This window comes from Cinclus cinclus, chromosome Z (assembly GCF_963662255.1).
Source record: "Cinclus cinclus chromosome Z, bCinCin1.1, whole genome shotgun sequence".
Classification (NCBI taxonomy): Eukaryota; Metazoa; Chordata; class Aves; order Passeriformes; family Cinclidae; genus Cinclus; species Cinclus cinclus.
This window is the reverse complement of record NC_085084.1, coordinates 62,879,213-62,893,119: the sequence shown is the minus strand read 5'-3', so window position 1 is coordinate 62,893,119 and position 13,907 is coordinate 62,879,213. Positions and strand designations below refer to the sequence as shown.

Genomic DNA, 13,907 nt, shown 5'->3' with positions numbered 1-13,907 from the left:
GAGCCCACCTCAGAGAGTACCCACCCAGAGTGGGTGGATGCTGAATGAGTACCTTTCCCCAGCTCTTGAGAAACTCTCCCTCTGCCTTAAAGAGAGAGAACCTGATGGTGCAGCAGTAGAACCAACAAATGTTATATCTCTCCAGGTTCCAGCTGAACTGCAAGGGCACTCACAGCCAGCAGCAGCCGCCCCCGTGGAAACTAGAAAGACTAAGGTGAAAACAAAGCACCTGGATAATAAGGATCAGAAAGCAGGGTCCTCACAACCAGCAGGGGAGCCAGAGGTTGAGATCGTCACAGAGTCCCTGTCATACGAGAGTCTCCATAATCTGCATAAAGATGTTGTACGAAGGGGCCGTGAGGCTTTTACAACGTGGTTACTGCGGGTCTGGGACCTTATGGGTACAGGTGTGCAACTGGATGGTACTGAGGCAAGGAATTTGGGACCCCCGACCCAGGACTTGGGCGTGGATCGCATATTCGTAAGGGAACCAGGCCCCCTTTCCCTCTGGGAGTGGCTTTTAATGAGTGCAAGAGAGAGGTTTGTCCATAGAGAGAGAATGCAGGAGCACCACCATAGAATGTGCTGGAAGACCGCTGAGGAGGGGATCCAACAGCTGAGAGAAGTGGCAGTACTGGAGATACTCTTTGGGAGGGGTGGACAACATGACAATGACCCCGACAAGGTCAGGTGCACAGGGCAGATGTTGTGGAATCTGGCACGCCTGGGGCCATCTCAATACACCACATTCATTGCAGCCATTAATGCTGACACCAACCACGAGACAGTGGGTTCTGTTGCCAATATGCTCAGAAATTTTGAAAGTATAATGAATGGCCCAATGCAGGCTCAGGTCTCTGCCGTGATTAAGGAACTCAAAGAGGAGTTTAAGGAGGACATGAGAGAGATGAGGGAGAAAATAAGTAAGGTCAATGCAGCACCAGTGCGAGTCACAGATCCCAGAGTTAGAGCCCAACGACCCCCAGCTAGGGAGAGAGGATACACCCCACGAGCTGACCTGTGGTTCTTTCTGTGTAACCATGAAGAAGACATGAGAAGGTGGGATGGGAAACCCACTTCTGCCCTGGCAGCGCGGGTGCGTCAACTCAGGGAGGGAAACACTAACCAAAGGAGCTCCACTAAAGTGAAGGTAGCCTCAACTTCCCATAACCAAGGTGCAGGGTACTACAAAAGGGAGGATGATTTGTCAGATCCCCTTGAGGGAACCTCTAGTATGTATGCCCAGAAAGGAAATAATAACCAGTGCTAGAGAGGCTCTGCCTCTAGCCAAGAAGAGGCATGGGAAAACCAGATCTTTTGAATAGTGTGGATCTGATGGCCTGGCACATCAAAGCCACAAAAACATAGGGCATTAGTTGATACTGGTTCACAGTGCACCCTAATACCATCAGAACATGTGGGGGAGGAGCCTGTTTCTATTGCTGGGGTGATGGGGAGAACAAAGGAATTAACTTTGCTGGAGGCTGAGGTGAGCCTGACTGGGAAGGAGTGGCAGAAGCATCCAATTTTGACTGGCCCAGAGGCACTGTGTATTCTAGGCATAGACTTCCTCAGGAATGGCTATTACAAAGACCCAAAGGGACTCAGGTGGGCTTTTGGAATAGCTGCTGTAGAGGCAGAAAGCATTAAGCAATTGAACACCTTGCTTGGACTGTCAGAAAACCCATCTGCAGTGGGACTCGTGAAGGTGAAGGAGCAGCAAGTGCCAATTGCCACCTCCACAGTGCACCACCGGCAGTACAGGACAAATCGAGATGCCGTGATCCCCATCCACAAGATGATCCGTGAGCTGGAGGGCCAAGGGGTGGTCAGCAAAACCCACTCACCCTTCAACAGCCCCATCTGGCCTGTGTGCAAGTCTGATGGAGAATGGAGATTGACTGTGCACTATCGTGCATTGAATGAAGTGACTCCACCGCTGAGCGTTGCCGTGCTGGACATGTTGGAACTCCAGTATGAGCTGGAGTCCAAGGCAGCAAAGTGGTACGCCACCATTGACATTGCCAATGCATTTTTCTCCATTCCTCTGGCAGCAGAGTGCAGGCCTCAGTTTGCTTTCACCTGGAGGAGCGTGCAGTACACCTGGAACCGACTGCCCCAGGGGTGGAAACACAGCCCCACCATCTGCCATAGACTGATCCAGGCTGCACTGGAAAAGGGTGAAGCTCCAGAACATCTGCAATACGTCGATGACATCATTGTGTGGGGGAACACGGCAATGGAAGTATTTGAGAAAGGAAAGAAAACCATCCAAATTCTGCTGGGAGCCAGTTTTGCCATCAAGAGGAGCAAAGTCAAAGGTCCTGCCCGAGAGATCCAGTTCCTGGGAGTAAAGTGGCAAGACGGGCGGCGCCAAATCCCCACTGAGGTCATCAATAAGATCACCGCGATGTCTCCACCAACCAACAAGAAGGAAACACAAGCTTTCCTAAGTGGCATAGGCTTTTGGAAAATGCACATTCCTGAGTACAGCCAGACCGTGAGCCCTCTCTACCTGGTCACCCGAAAAAAGAATCATTTCCATTAGGGCCCTGAGCAGCAGCAAGCCTTTGCCCAGATTAAGCAGGAGATCGCTCATGCTGTAGCCCTCGGCCCAGTCAGGACGGGACCAGAGGTGAAGAATGTGCTCTACTCTGCAGCCGGGAACAAGGGCTTGTCCTGGAGCCTTTGGCAGAAGGTACCTGGTGAGACCCGAGGCCGACCTCTGGGATTCTAAAGCCAAAGTTACAGAGGGTCTAAAGCCAACTACACCCCAACAAAAAAGGAGATCTTGGCTGCTTATAGAGCAGCTCAAGCTGCCTCAGAGGTGACTGGCACAGAAGCACAGCTCCTCCTGGCACCCCGACTACCATGGCTGTGGTGGATGTTTAAAGGGAAGGTCCCCTCTACCCACCACGCCACTGATGCCACATGGAGCAAGTGGATCACCCTCATCACACAGCAAGCCCGTATCAAAAAACCAAATCACCCTGGAATTTTAGTAATAATTACAAACTGGCCAGAAGGTGAAAATTTTGGTCTTACCAATAAAAAAAAGCAAAAACAAATGACCCGGGCTGCTAAAGCTCCACCATACAACCAACTGCCAGCAGATGAAACTCGCTACGCTCTTTTCACTGACAGTTCCTGTCGCATCGTGGGGATGAACCGGAAGTGGAAAGCAGCCGTATGGAGCCCCACACGACAGGTTGGACAAGCTACTGAAGGAGAAGGTGGATCAAGTCAACTTGCTGAACTCAAAGCCGTTCAGCTGACCCTGGACATTGCTGAAAGACAGAAGTGGCCAAAGCTTTACCTTTACACTAATTCATGGACGGTAGCCAATGTTCTGTGAAGTTGGCTAGAAAAATGAAAAAAAAGCTAACTGGCAACATAGGAGAAAACCAGTCTGGGCTGCTAATAAGTGAAAAAACATTGACACTCAGGTAAAGAAGCTACCCGTAAAAGTCCATCATGTAAATGCCCATGTCCCCAAAAGTCAAGCTAATAAAAAGCACCAACACAATAAGCAAATAGATCAAGCTGCAAGTATAAAAGTGTCACAGATGGACTTAAACTGACAATACAAAGGAAAATTGTTCCTGGCTTGATGGGCCCACAGTGCCTCAGGTCATCAAGACAGAAATGCTACCTATAAATGGGCACAAGACCGGAAGGTGGATCTAACCATAGACAGTATTTCCCAGGTTATCCATGACTGTGAGACGTGTGCTGCCATCAAGCAAGCCAAGCGAGTGAAGCCCCTCTGGTATGGGGGGCGGTGGTCCAAATATAAGTATGGGGAGGCCTGGCAGATTGACTACATCACACTGCCTCAGACACGCCAAGGCAAGCGCTACGTGCTGACCATGGTGGAAGCCACCACTGGATGGTTGGAGACCTACTCTGTGCCTCACACCACTGCCTGCAACAGCATCCTGGGCCTGGAAAAACAAGTCCTTTAAAAACATGGTACTCCTGATAGAATTAAGTCAGACAATAGGACTCATTTCAAAAATAACCTCATAAACACCCAAACCAAAAAACACGGCATGAAGTAAGTGTACCACATTCCTTATCATGCACCAGCAGCTGAAAAAGTTAAACAGTGCAATGGACTGCTTAAAACCACCTTGAAGGCACTGGGTGGGGGGACTTTCAAAAACTAGGAAATTAATCTACCTAAGGCCACATGGTTAGTGAACACCCAAAGTTCCACTAATCAAGCAAGCCCTACCCAGTCTGAGCCCCTGAAAACACCAAATAAAAATAAACTTCCAGTGGCACACATAAAAAGCATGCTAGGAAAAACTGTTTAAGTAAACTCTGCCTCCAGCAAAGACAATCCAATTCGTGAGGTGGTTTTTGCTCAAAGACCGGGTTATACCTGGTGGGTAATACAAAGGGATGAAAAAACCCAATGCATACCCCAAGGAGACCTTGTTTTAAGGTGAACTACCTATGACACTGTGCCTGTATCTGTAACTACATGTATGTCTATAATTTGAAAATTTTAATTTAATGTAGCATGATGGTATGGGAAAATTCAGGGTAGATAATGTTAGGGGCTGGTTCTTTCCCTTTTCCCTCTGTAGAATTTTCCCCATTGTCATGCTAAGATACCTGCTGACTGGGCCCTGGTGGCAAGGGAGAGGGGAGGGAAGAGGGAAACCCCTCGATATCCAAACATCCAGAAGAGCAGACAGAAGGCTCTGGCTCAGCCCATTTCCCCCGCGGAGTTCGGATGAGAAGGATGATCGGTGCCTCAGCCCCATTCCTGCCATCCCAGCGCCGGGAGCCATCCTCACTGCTGTGGGACCCTGTCCTGCTCCCTTCTCGCTGTAACCTGCCACCATCCAGCACTCTGCTGAGCACCAGGACCCACACCGAGAGCAGAGGGCTCTCTCTCCATCTCTCTCTCCCCCTGGGACTGCGCTGCCATCACCCCCAGCCCTCCTGCGGCTCTGCGGGACCCGCCCGCCCCCAGCACCGGGAACTGCAGCTCAGGGAAAAGGTGCCTGCAGCCAAAAAACACTGGGACTGAGTTACTGTTCTGTTCGTGGGTAATTTCATAGCTGTTGTTGTTCTTGTTTGTCTTGTTAGATGTACTAGTATAGAACTGTTATTCCTATCCCCGTATCTTTGCCTGAAAGCTCCCTTAATTTCAAAATCATAATAATCTATAAGAAGAAACAATCACATTTTTCAGTTCAAAGGAAGGCTTCTGCTTTCCTTGACAAACACCTGTCTTTCAAACTAGGACAGACAATTACCATACTTTCAGGAAGCATGGAAGAAACAACCTTCTGTGTGTACTCTTAGAAGAGGAAAAAACTCAAAAATTTGAAATCAAAAACCATTCAAATTTTTTTTAAAGTAGGCAATTATACTCAAGTAAATATGGGATTAGGTCTAAATGAAAAAAAAAGTATACCCCAAAAAGTGTGTATAATCTCAGACTAAACAAAATCTTAAACTGATGATATAGATTAGTTCAAATTGTAAGCATGACAGATTTAGCTTTATCAGGGCAGGAACCTAACCATGATAAAACTCTATTACGATAAAAGCATGCTGTGACATGCTTTCAGAAAAGTATGCTTATTTGTTTTTAAAAAAAGAGACAGGGTTGTAAAATTTTGGGACCATACAGGCAGGTTAAGACAACTACATTGAAGTTGTTCAAAGTCCAATTTACCAAGAAGGATGAAACTATGTTACTAGATGAAACTGATACATATCAGTGTTATACAAGTAAACCAGTGAACAGATGAAGATGTAAACATTACTCAGACCATCAACATATCTCACTGTTTGCATGACGTTTTCCGCTGTCAAATACTTCTATCACACACAGTAACAAATGCATCATTATCTGTTCTAGTATGTCCCTCTAAATTATTCTCATAATGAATATACAAAGAATACAAGAAAATATTCCCACAAACTCGTTTGTTTCAGTGATGTTTGTATAGCTCAATAGTTGTGTCTGCACAGCAAGCAAAATTATATTTCACAACAGTTGTCTTCCTACCACAGTTTTTCTGTCAAAAAACGGCGGGACTACTCCTAAGGGTGGTACACATATAGAATACTTTCCCATGTCAAAGTTTAAAAGATTAAGCTGAACAGAATACTTGCCTGACTTTATCCCTGAATTTCACTATTGGCACTTTTGCTCTTATTAGCTGAGGTCGCTCAATGTAGCTTGCTGAAAGGGAGAAATGTACAGAATTAGGTTTCATGCAAGAGTCAGATCTTAATAAAAGATCATGTAATAGAATCTTACAGACTGATTTACAGTAAACTGCAGCTTATTAAAGTTAGCAGGGTTGTGCTAAACTAAGTAACCTTTAACAACCACAACAAAAAAATAACCTACAAAAGCAGGCAAAACACCCACACAAAACATTAAAGAAGAAAGTAGAACATAGAGTAGAAGACTTTTCTGACGGAAATATATTCCAGAAATTTAAACATAAGGAATGCAGTACTGTAATGCTTTCATGGAACAGTATTTGTAACACAAATCCTGAATAGTTATAATTAAGGAGTTATAATTAAGTTATAAATAAGTTATAATTAAAAATAAAGGAGCAAGAAGATATCCAACCAGGATGGGCTAAATGATAAGCTTAAAACTTTCTTTGAAAAGGGTTCATCTGAATGATAAAGTACATCCCAGGAAATGCTACTGAAAACAGGATAATGCTTTCTATCAAAGATGGGATAAGATTTATCTGCCTTTTGCTTTAATAGTGATAGGACATGTAATAAATCCACACTGACGATGATTATCAGATGATTACCTATGTAGTACAGACATACAAGTTCAATGTCAGACCATCCAAACTCACACATACTAATCTCAGCCACTCACATAGAGCCACCAAATGCACCCTCCACACTCAGCTCCCCACAACTGTTGCATATTGTTGTGATTTCCCCAGACTTAACGACACCTCAGCCTATATTCAGTAGCTTCCCACAATCCTGAATGAATACTGTGCCCAAGAAAGTAATGGGAAAGAAAGAAAAGTAAAGCCTGTAAGTTACCTTATATGAATTTGGGTAAAAGGCATGATTTCAGTAATTACTTCTGTTGCCAAATCTAGGACCACTTGAATTTGTCCATATCCAACATCACATATTTTCCCATTGTTTCTATAAATTAACCTCAGATTTGCATAAATAAGGATGCACAGTACAAGTAATGCAGACTAAAAAGAACCTTGAATAAAATCTGATTTTTTTTCTTTCCCTCCAGAAAAAGCAACAGGGCACTTCTATCAGCTGAATAGCCACCTTGATTAAACAGCATCATCTCCACTGCTTTTGGATGAAAAATTCAGATTTGTTGGAACACTGCTGTGCAATACTCAAAACAAATTTTATTTTTCTTTTGAGACTTTCTGAAACTGTTTTGTGGATATGCATGTTCAGACAGGTTTGACCTGAGGCATTCTTTTACCTGGATTTTAACACATTGCACAAGTCTAAGCAACACACAGACTGGCACTCAGAATCAAAGATAATCTTACTAATTTACTGATGTTAATGGGAGAATCTTAACTGAACAACTTCAATTCATGTTCACTGTCTGCTAAATTAACACAGACCTCCCCTCCTTCCAGTTGCACCTTCAGACACATCCAGACATGCATCCCAGAACATTCTTAAAGTGAGAGTCTAAAGCATTCAGAGCTCTCTGCCTCCTCTCCTTTCACTACCAAATTTATGACAAAGATTCCTAATGCATAAAACATGGTAGGCAGCAGTGGACATCCATTTGTATGCCACAGCAATTCAACTCTCCTCACTATGACCCTTCCCAATGCTCTTCAGAAGTTAACTGAACTCATTCATGACAAGGGACTTCCAAACACATCCTTGTCTGCAAATGCCTCCCTACACTTGATGGATGTTTTGTCAAATTAGTAGGCTAAGAAAAAAATAATACAGCCCAAAACATAATCCAAGTCTGTTACACAGGGTAGTAAAAAGCAAGGAGGAAGATGGAAGAAATAAGAGGAAGAAATAAGAGGAAGTTATAAGGCAGTAACTTCCTGCTAGTTTCCTCTTTCTTGGCTCAGACCAATCTCTGTTGTACCTTATGTATACATATAGGATGTAGAATTCTGAAATACATACAGGCTGAATAAGTGCCTTAGTAAACTGACTATGTGATAATGAAAGTTATGAGCAGAGAGGCTACACCAAAATACGTGAAAAGAAATTTATATTGTTGCTCCACAGTTTTGGGCATTTCTGTGAAAACGTCATGAACATCACTTCAGCTTAGCGAGAAAGAATATAATGACTTCAAAGAAGACTAAACACTGGTTCATATAGAACTTATTGATGCAGAATTTCAGACTGAAGATCTTAATTCCTTCTCTGCTTTTACAGAATGGAATATTAATCAATTGTACAGAATATTAAACCCATACATGGGATATGCCAAAAAGATCTTTGACATCCTGGGCATGTAGCCTGCTCCCATTGCTTTGGTTATACTACAGAAGGAGAAATTGTACAACACAGAAGTCTGAATCCACAGTCATGAAGAATCTAGGAAGGCACCACAACACAACACAACACAACACAACACAACACAGGATGAAATAACTGCTGATTTTTTGGAATTCACTCAATGATATGCACAGTCCTTCAAAGTAATTCAATTGAGCTCAAATTCCTTTGCTTGTCCCAGCTGTTACATATTTCCCACTAGACTAGCATTAAGCAGATTCCACTCTGATACCCTAGTCTCGATGCTACTGTACCTGTTTTTAAATCAAGAGAAAATGAGCTCTTTGTTATTTATACAGACAGTAAATACCTGTTAACCTAATACTATCAAGGTGTTTTTCAAATGAATCCTACACAGGTGAATCTCAAGTGAGGAATCACTCTGACATTTACTTTCAGTGGCTTAGATATAACCTCTTCAGTTATCACCCCAAATTAATGCTTCACATTTCTAAAGATATTGAACTTCAGCACATGGTTCTGGGAAAATCAGCCAATCTTGTAAAAATACATTTCCAGGTATCTGAGCAAATAGGCCAAGACATTACAAGTGATCAATTAGTCTTTGATATGGATTATATATTTGCTATCCTGACATGTCTCTTCTCTAGGAGAAACACAATACATAACTTTAAGACTAACACACCCCACAAAAACAATGAATAAAATATCAGAAGGTTTTTCCTACTTTTCTCTGTGATTAGACTATTCAAAAAACAGAACACATTTTTCAGTTGGTATCCTAGATGCAGAATAAAAACACAGAAAACCCCCTGCTGTAAGACTTAGAATCTGATGGACTAAAATTCCTTGCTCACACTTGTTACCTCATATAAATCTGAAAATTAAATAAACTACAGTTTATACAAATTTTGAATCCACTTCTCAAACCTCCTAATCTAATAATCACATTCAATTCTATATGAAGGACAAAAGAGAGAGCACTTATAGTTCTGAAGACTAAAGCAATTGTCAAAGGGACTGATCTAATTTGCACTTGGAATGCTTCTTCACTCATCCACCACAGAATTAAGATGAAATAAGCACAGAATCACACTCTTACTGTCCTTATACTGGAATGCACACTGCAGAGTGCAATAACGAAGAGGGAGATGTTATGAGAAGGACAGATAGAAAAAACTTCTTCCAAGTTTCTGAACTAAATTGACCTGGAAAAAGGTTTAAAAAGCTCTAAAACTTTACCTATGCCACAAGTATCCTCCTTATTTCTTTTTGTCCCTTAACTCTTTCACAAAACCAGAGCAAGAAATTATTTTAGATAGCATCTTGTAGTTTCTTCCCTCCTATTGTTTCTCTTACATCTTGGCACACACTTCGCTAGCTTTCATCTTTGGCCCAAACTATGCTTACTTCCATTCTCTCATGTGAAGCAACAGTAAGTTTTTTGACTGCTCACATACTTTTTGAGAATATGCTGCAGTCTCTCCTCTACAGAAGAAATACTTAACTAATATTGTCAAAGAGGTATTACCTTAAAATTACAGGATAGAATCATACATTGTGCTAACAGGATAGCACTAAAATTGAAAATAGTTATCAGAAGCAGCTTCACACATAGACAGGCTTTCCCTGGTTTATAGTAAGCACTACTGAGCAACAACTAAAACTTCAGTGTGTGCCAACATTATTCTCATATCAAAACCAAACCACAGCACTGTACCAGGTACTAAGAAGAAAATTAACTATCTCACCTGAAGCCAAGACACCTCTTGTTCCAGAAATACTAAACCTTGGCACAGTTGAGCTACAGCTTGTAAATTAGCTAAAATCTAAGTGGAAAGACCCATACGACCCAAAGCCTTTTGGTTTTGAACATTTCAACCAACTTTTGTGTGTTAGTTCTATTCACAGAACATCCATACACAGACACAGTTCAGAGTGCTAAGGATAGGAATTCATGTCACAGTGATGTTAAGATTCTGAAGAGATGACATAAGAGGCCTACATACCACAACTAAGAGCACGTGACAGGAGTGGCAATCTCAGCAGTGCTTTCTCCTGCCTTACCTTCCATAGAATATTTTTATTAAATCAAGCTGACCAAATGCACTTGCAAGGTGTCAGAGGATTGAAAGCATCAAAAATGGTTAAAGGTACAAATACCTTTGGGGATCACTTCCACATGACCATCGTAACTTTCTGACACTGGTAAACAAACTTGATTTTGTCCAACACTTTGTCACAGAACAAGAGCTCTTGAAAAAGATTGCTCATTTAGAAGGTCCTTGATCCCTGGAAACACACCTATTTTATCACTGCGCTATCAGAAAGCACTGGAGAGAGCTCCACCACAGACAAACCCAGATTAATTTTCAGATTTGTGCAAATGTAAATAATCAGTACTAAACAGTCATTAAATATCAGATGCCTATTCAGCAACAGATGTATCAAGTCTTTCTTCCAGATGAGCTGTTAAAATCTCTGCATGCATGCTTGCCAATGAAGAAATTTTCAAGTCTGCATTAAATTTATGGTTTGTTCCTTTTAGCACTGCAGGACTGTTCAGAACATCACTATAAGGAGTTGCATCAAAGAATTTATCACAAGCCTGGGAAGCAGGGTCATCACATCATTGGCATCAAAAAATTTTAGGGTATTTAATAAATCAAAGTATGATACAAAAGCTTCATTGAAGTAGAAGACTTTCCCAATTAAGTCAAGAACTGCAGATGTGAATTCTTAATCTGAAGGGAGTCTAAACAATAAGCTATAGAAACTATGAATTGACATGTTATATCTGTATGTGCTGATATTGTCAATGTTTATTATTTTATTTATTAGGCATCTAAGTTAATTATATCCCAAAAGAAAAAAATCAGTTCTACACTGTCTACTGTGACTGACATCTTATTTTACAAATTCTTCAAGAGTATTTTTCCCAGGAAGACACTGCAATCTAAGATATTAGCAAGAGGTCACCAACAGAGGTTTCCCAAACAGAAATCTACTCCCTTCTCACTGTGTTCCATGACTCAAAAGTCATCTGAGATATTACTCATGATTGAAGTCTGCTAGTTTCCAAGAAAAACTGTTGTTTTTCTAATTACTATTTTCTAATTACCATTAATCAGCATTAGGTAACATTACTAAATATTTCTTTGAAGCTTTTCTTCAAAGACTACTGTGATTACAACCTAGACAAGATGCAATTACATACATTAGTTGCAATTTAGCATCAGCACTTCTTCCAGAACTGCCAATAATCTTACCACCTCACTTCAGACGGTAACTTACAAAGTTTAGTACTGAAGAGTTTTTGGACTAAGCTGAGTATACGTCTTGCTTCAGTCTTCTGATTCACCTGAAATGTGGTATTAAAATACATGAAAAACATTGTTATCTCTTATTTAAATGTGCAAAGTAAGCATGCTTTGCCTTTAAAATTAAATTAGTTCTCAGAATAATACATAAACATGTACACCAACATGTTCTATGGCCTACATACGTGCTTATCACAGTAAATGCCAGACAGAACAATCAATATGCAATATTACTGGGCTCATAGCTTGTAGCTATTATGAGTGCAAAACTATGTTATTAAATCAAAAAGATCTGAGCATTTTTTATCATTTCAGGATCCAGTCTTTTAGCAGCATGCACATAAAACCAGACTTAACTATGTATATTTTAAATTACTTACTGGTTCTTCTTTAAGCACCAGGCACAAATCACCATCACTATTACGAGTGCCAAATCCATTCAGTGAGGACCCAACCAAAAAAAGTCTGCTCTCTGTAATAAAAGAGTAACAAAAAATAAAAATGTTGTGACATATTACAGTTTGAGAGGAAGGAAGAATCACAAACTTGAAGACCATGCAAACTAATATTAAGTAATCAAATTTAAAACATACGTGGAAAAATGAGCTGAATTTCTCTCTGGAGTTCTGTTCTGCAAAGCTCTTTTCTGTCCAAATCGGAGGCCTGTTGTCGACATGTTTGAAACAACTCCAAAACCTGTCGACTTAACTGGACACACACACACAAAAAGTAAAGACACAGCAAAGTGATGGCAGAGATGCAATTACATGAAACACAGAAGTCTGGGTTATTAAATGCAAAACCCAGCACCATTTCACATGACCTACTCTAGTGTCTAGAGTTTTACTGCACTTAAATTCACAATGAATAGTTCCCTCAAGAAACTTCTGTTAAGTTTTTAAATCTAAATGTATTCCATTTGTTATAAAATCTGTAACCAGAGGAAATAATTTTTGCATCATCAGTGTATGTCGTAAATGACCAGAGACATCTTCTGCTGACTTTAATGTCAACAGTGTGACTACCAATTACAGGGAGAAAAGAATAATTTTAAAATCTGATTTAAATTAGCTTTCTTTACTATCTCACATAAACTATTAAAGAAGTCAGATCTTTGCTGGAAGGAGGTATTGACTGTTTTCCTTTCACAACACTGTTACATTCTAAAATCAACAGGCACATTTACACTGAAAAACCCAAAACTCTTCTGTCATGTGGGTGCAGAAACAGTTCAAAACTACGCTCCATTTTCTTCTATATTCCAGAACACACATGAACAGTAACTTTTATGCTTTCTTGAAAAGAGGTAGTGAGTATCTTCACAGGTCAAACACTGCATTTATTCAGAATGGGCTTCTCTCATATTACCCAATAGGGTCTTTTTTTTAGTCAGGATTCTCCCCACCTCATGTAATGTGAGAAATGTAAAACTTCTCAAAATTTTACTTCCCAGAGCAGACATGTAGGTTGCCTGACATTAGGATGTAAAGCAACACAAGAAAACAACCTGACTTCCCCTGCCACCACAAAAATGCTTCAAACCCAAGCACAGACAAGGAACTGATATAGAGCTACAGTGGCAGCTATACTTATTGATACTACTTCTAATGGCAGCTTAGCAATAGATGTCCCATGATACTGCCAAAAACCCTGGCAGAAATGTTTGTGGCCTCCCACATCACATCGGTATTCTCGAAAGACAGAAGTCAAGCACAGGCACAGAAAACCATTACCTCGTCCTTGGCGACAGGGAGCCTGGTTTCTGTAGGGTTTGGAAACACAGTATCTTGCAAAGGAGGGACACATCCAATTAAAGCTGGTGAGCCACGAGCATGCAACACTGGAGACTGAACAGAAATCAGCGCTGGAAAGGAGCGTCTTCCTTCCCCCGGGAAAGGCACTGCTTGGTTAACTACAGCTGTGTCAGAATCACGTGAATGAATCCGCTGCCTTTTGGCATCATCTGGAACACTCTGTTGACTTTGTCTCCTAGAGAGAGACATTGTGTAATTCCTCTAGCTCACAAGCTCCAACTGAGTATTAAAAGACAGTTTCTAAAAAGTTTAAATTCTAACACTTTATGGCATAACTCCT

At 41.2% G+C, this 13,907-nt stretch overlaps 1 protein-coding gene across 3 annotated transcripts in view; it reads right to left on the bottom strand.

Moving 5' to 3' along the window:
* Positions 1-13,907, bottom strand: part of TENT2 (terminal nucleotidyltransferase 2) — a 51,288-nt gene that overhangs the window by 33,603 nt on the left and 3,778 nt on the right. For all 3 annotated transcript variants that reach the window (XM_062513017.1, XM_062513018.1, XM_062513019.1), the window contains exons 4-8: positions 13,547-13,802; positions 12,407-12,521; positions 12,194-12,285; positions 11,788-11,854; positions 6,142-6,211 (exon numbers count right to left, since the gene is read on the bottom strand). In XM_062513017.1, the coding sequence (XP_062369001.1) occupies positions 6,142-6,211; positions 11,788-11,854; positions 12,194-12,285; positions 12,407-12,521; positions 13,547-13,802 (600 nt within the window). The remainder of the gene's footprint in view (positions 1-6,141; positions 6,212-11,787; positions 11,855-12,193; positions 12,286-12,406; positions 12,522-13,546; positions 13,803-13,907) is intronic.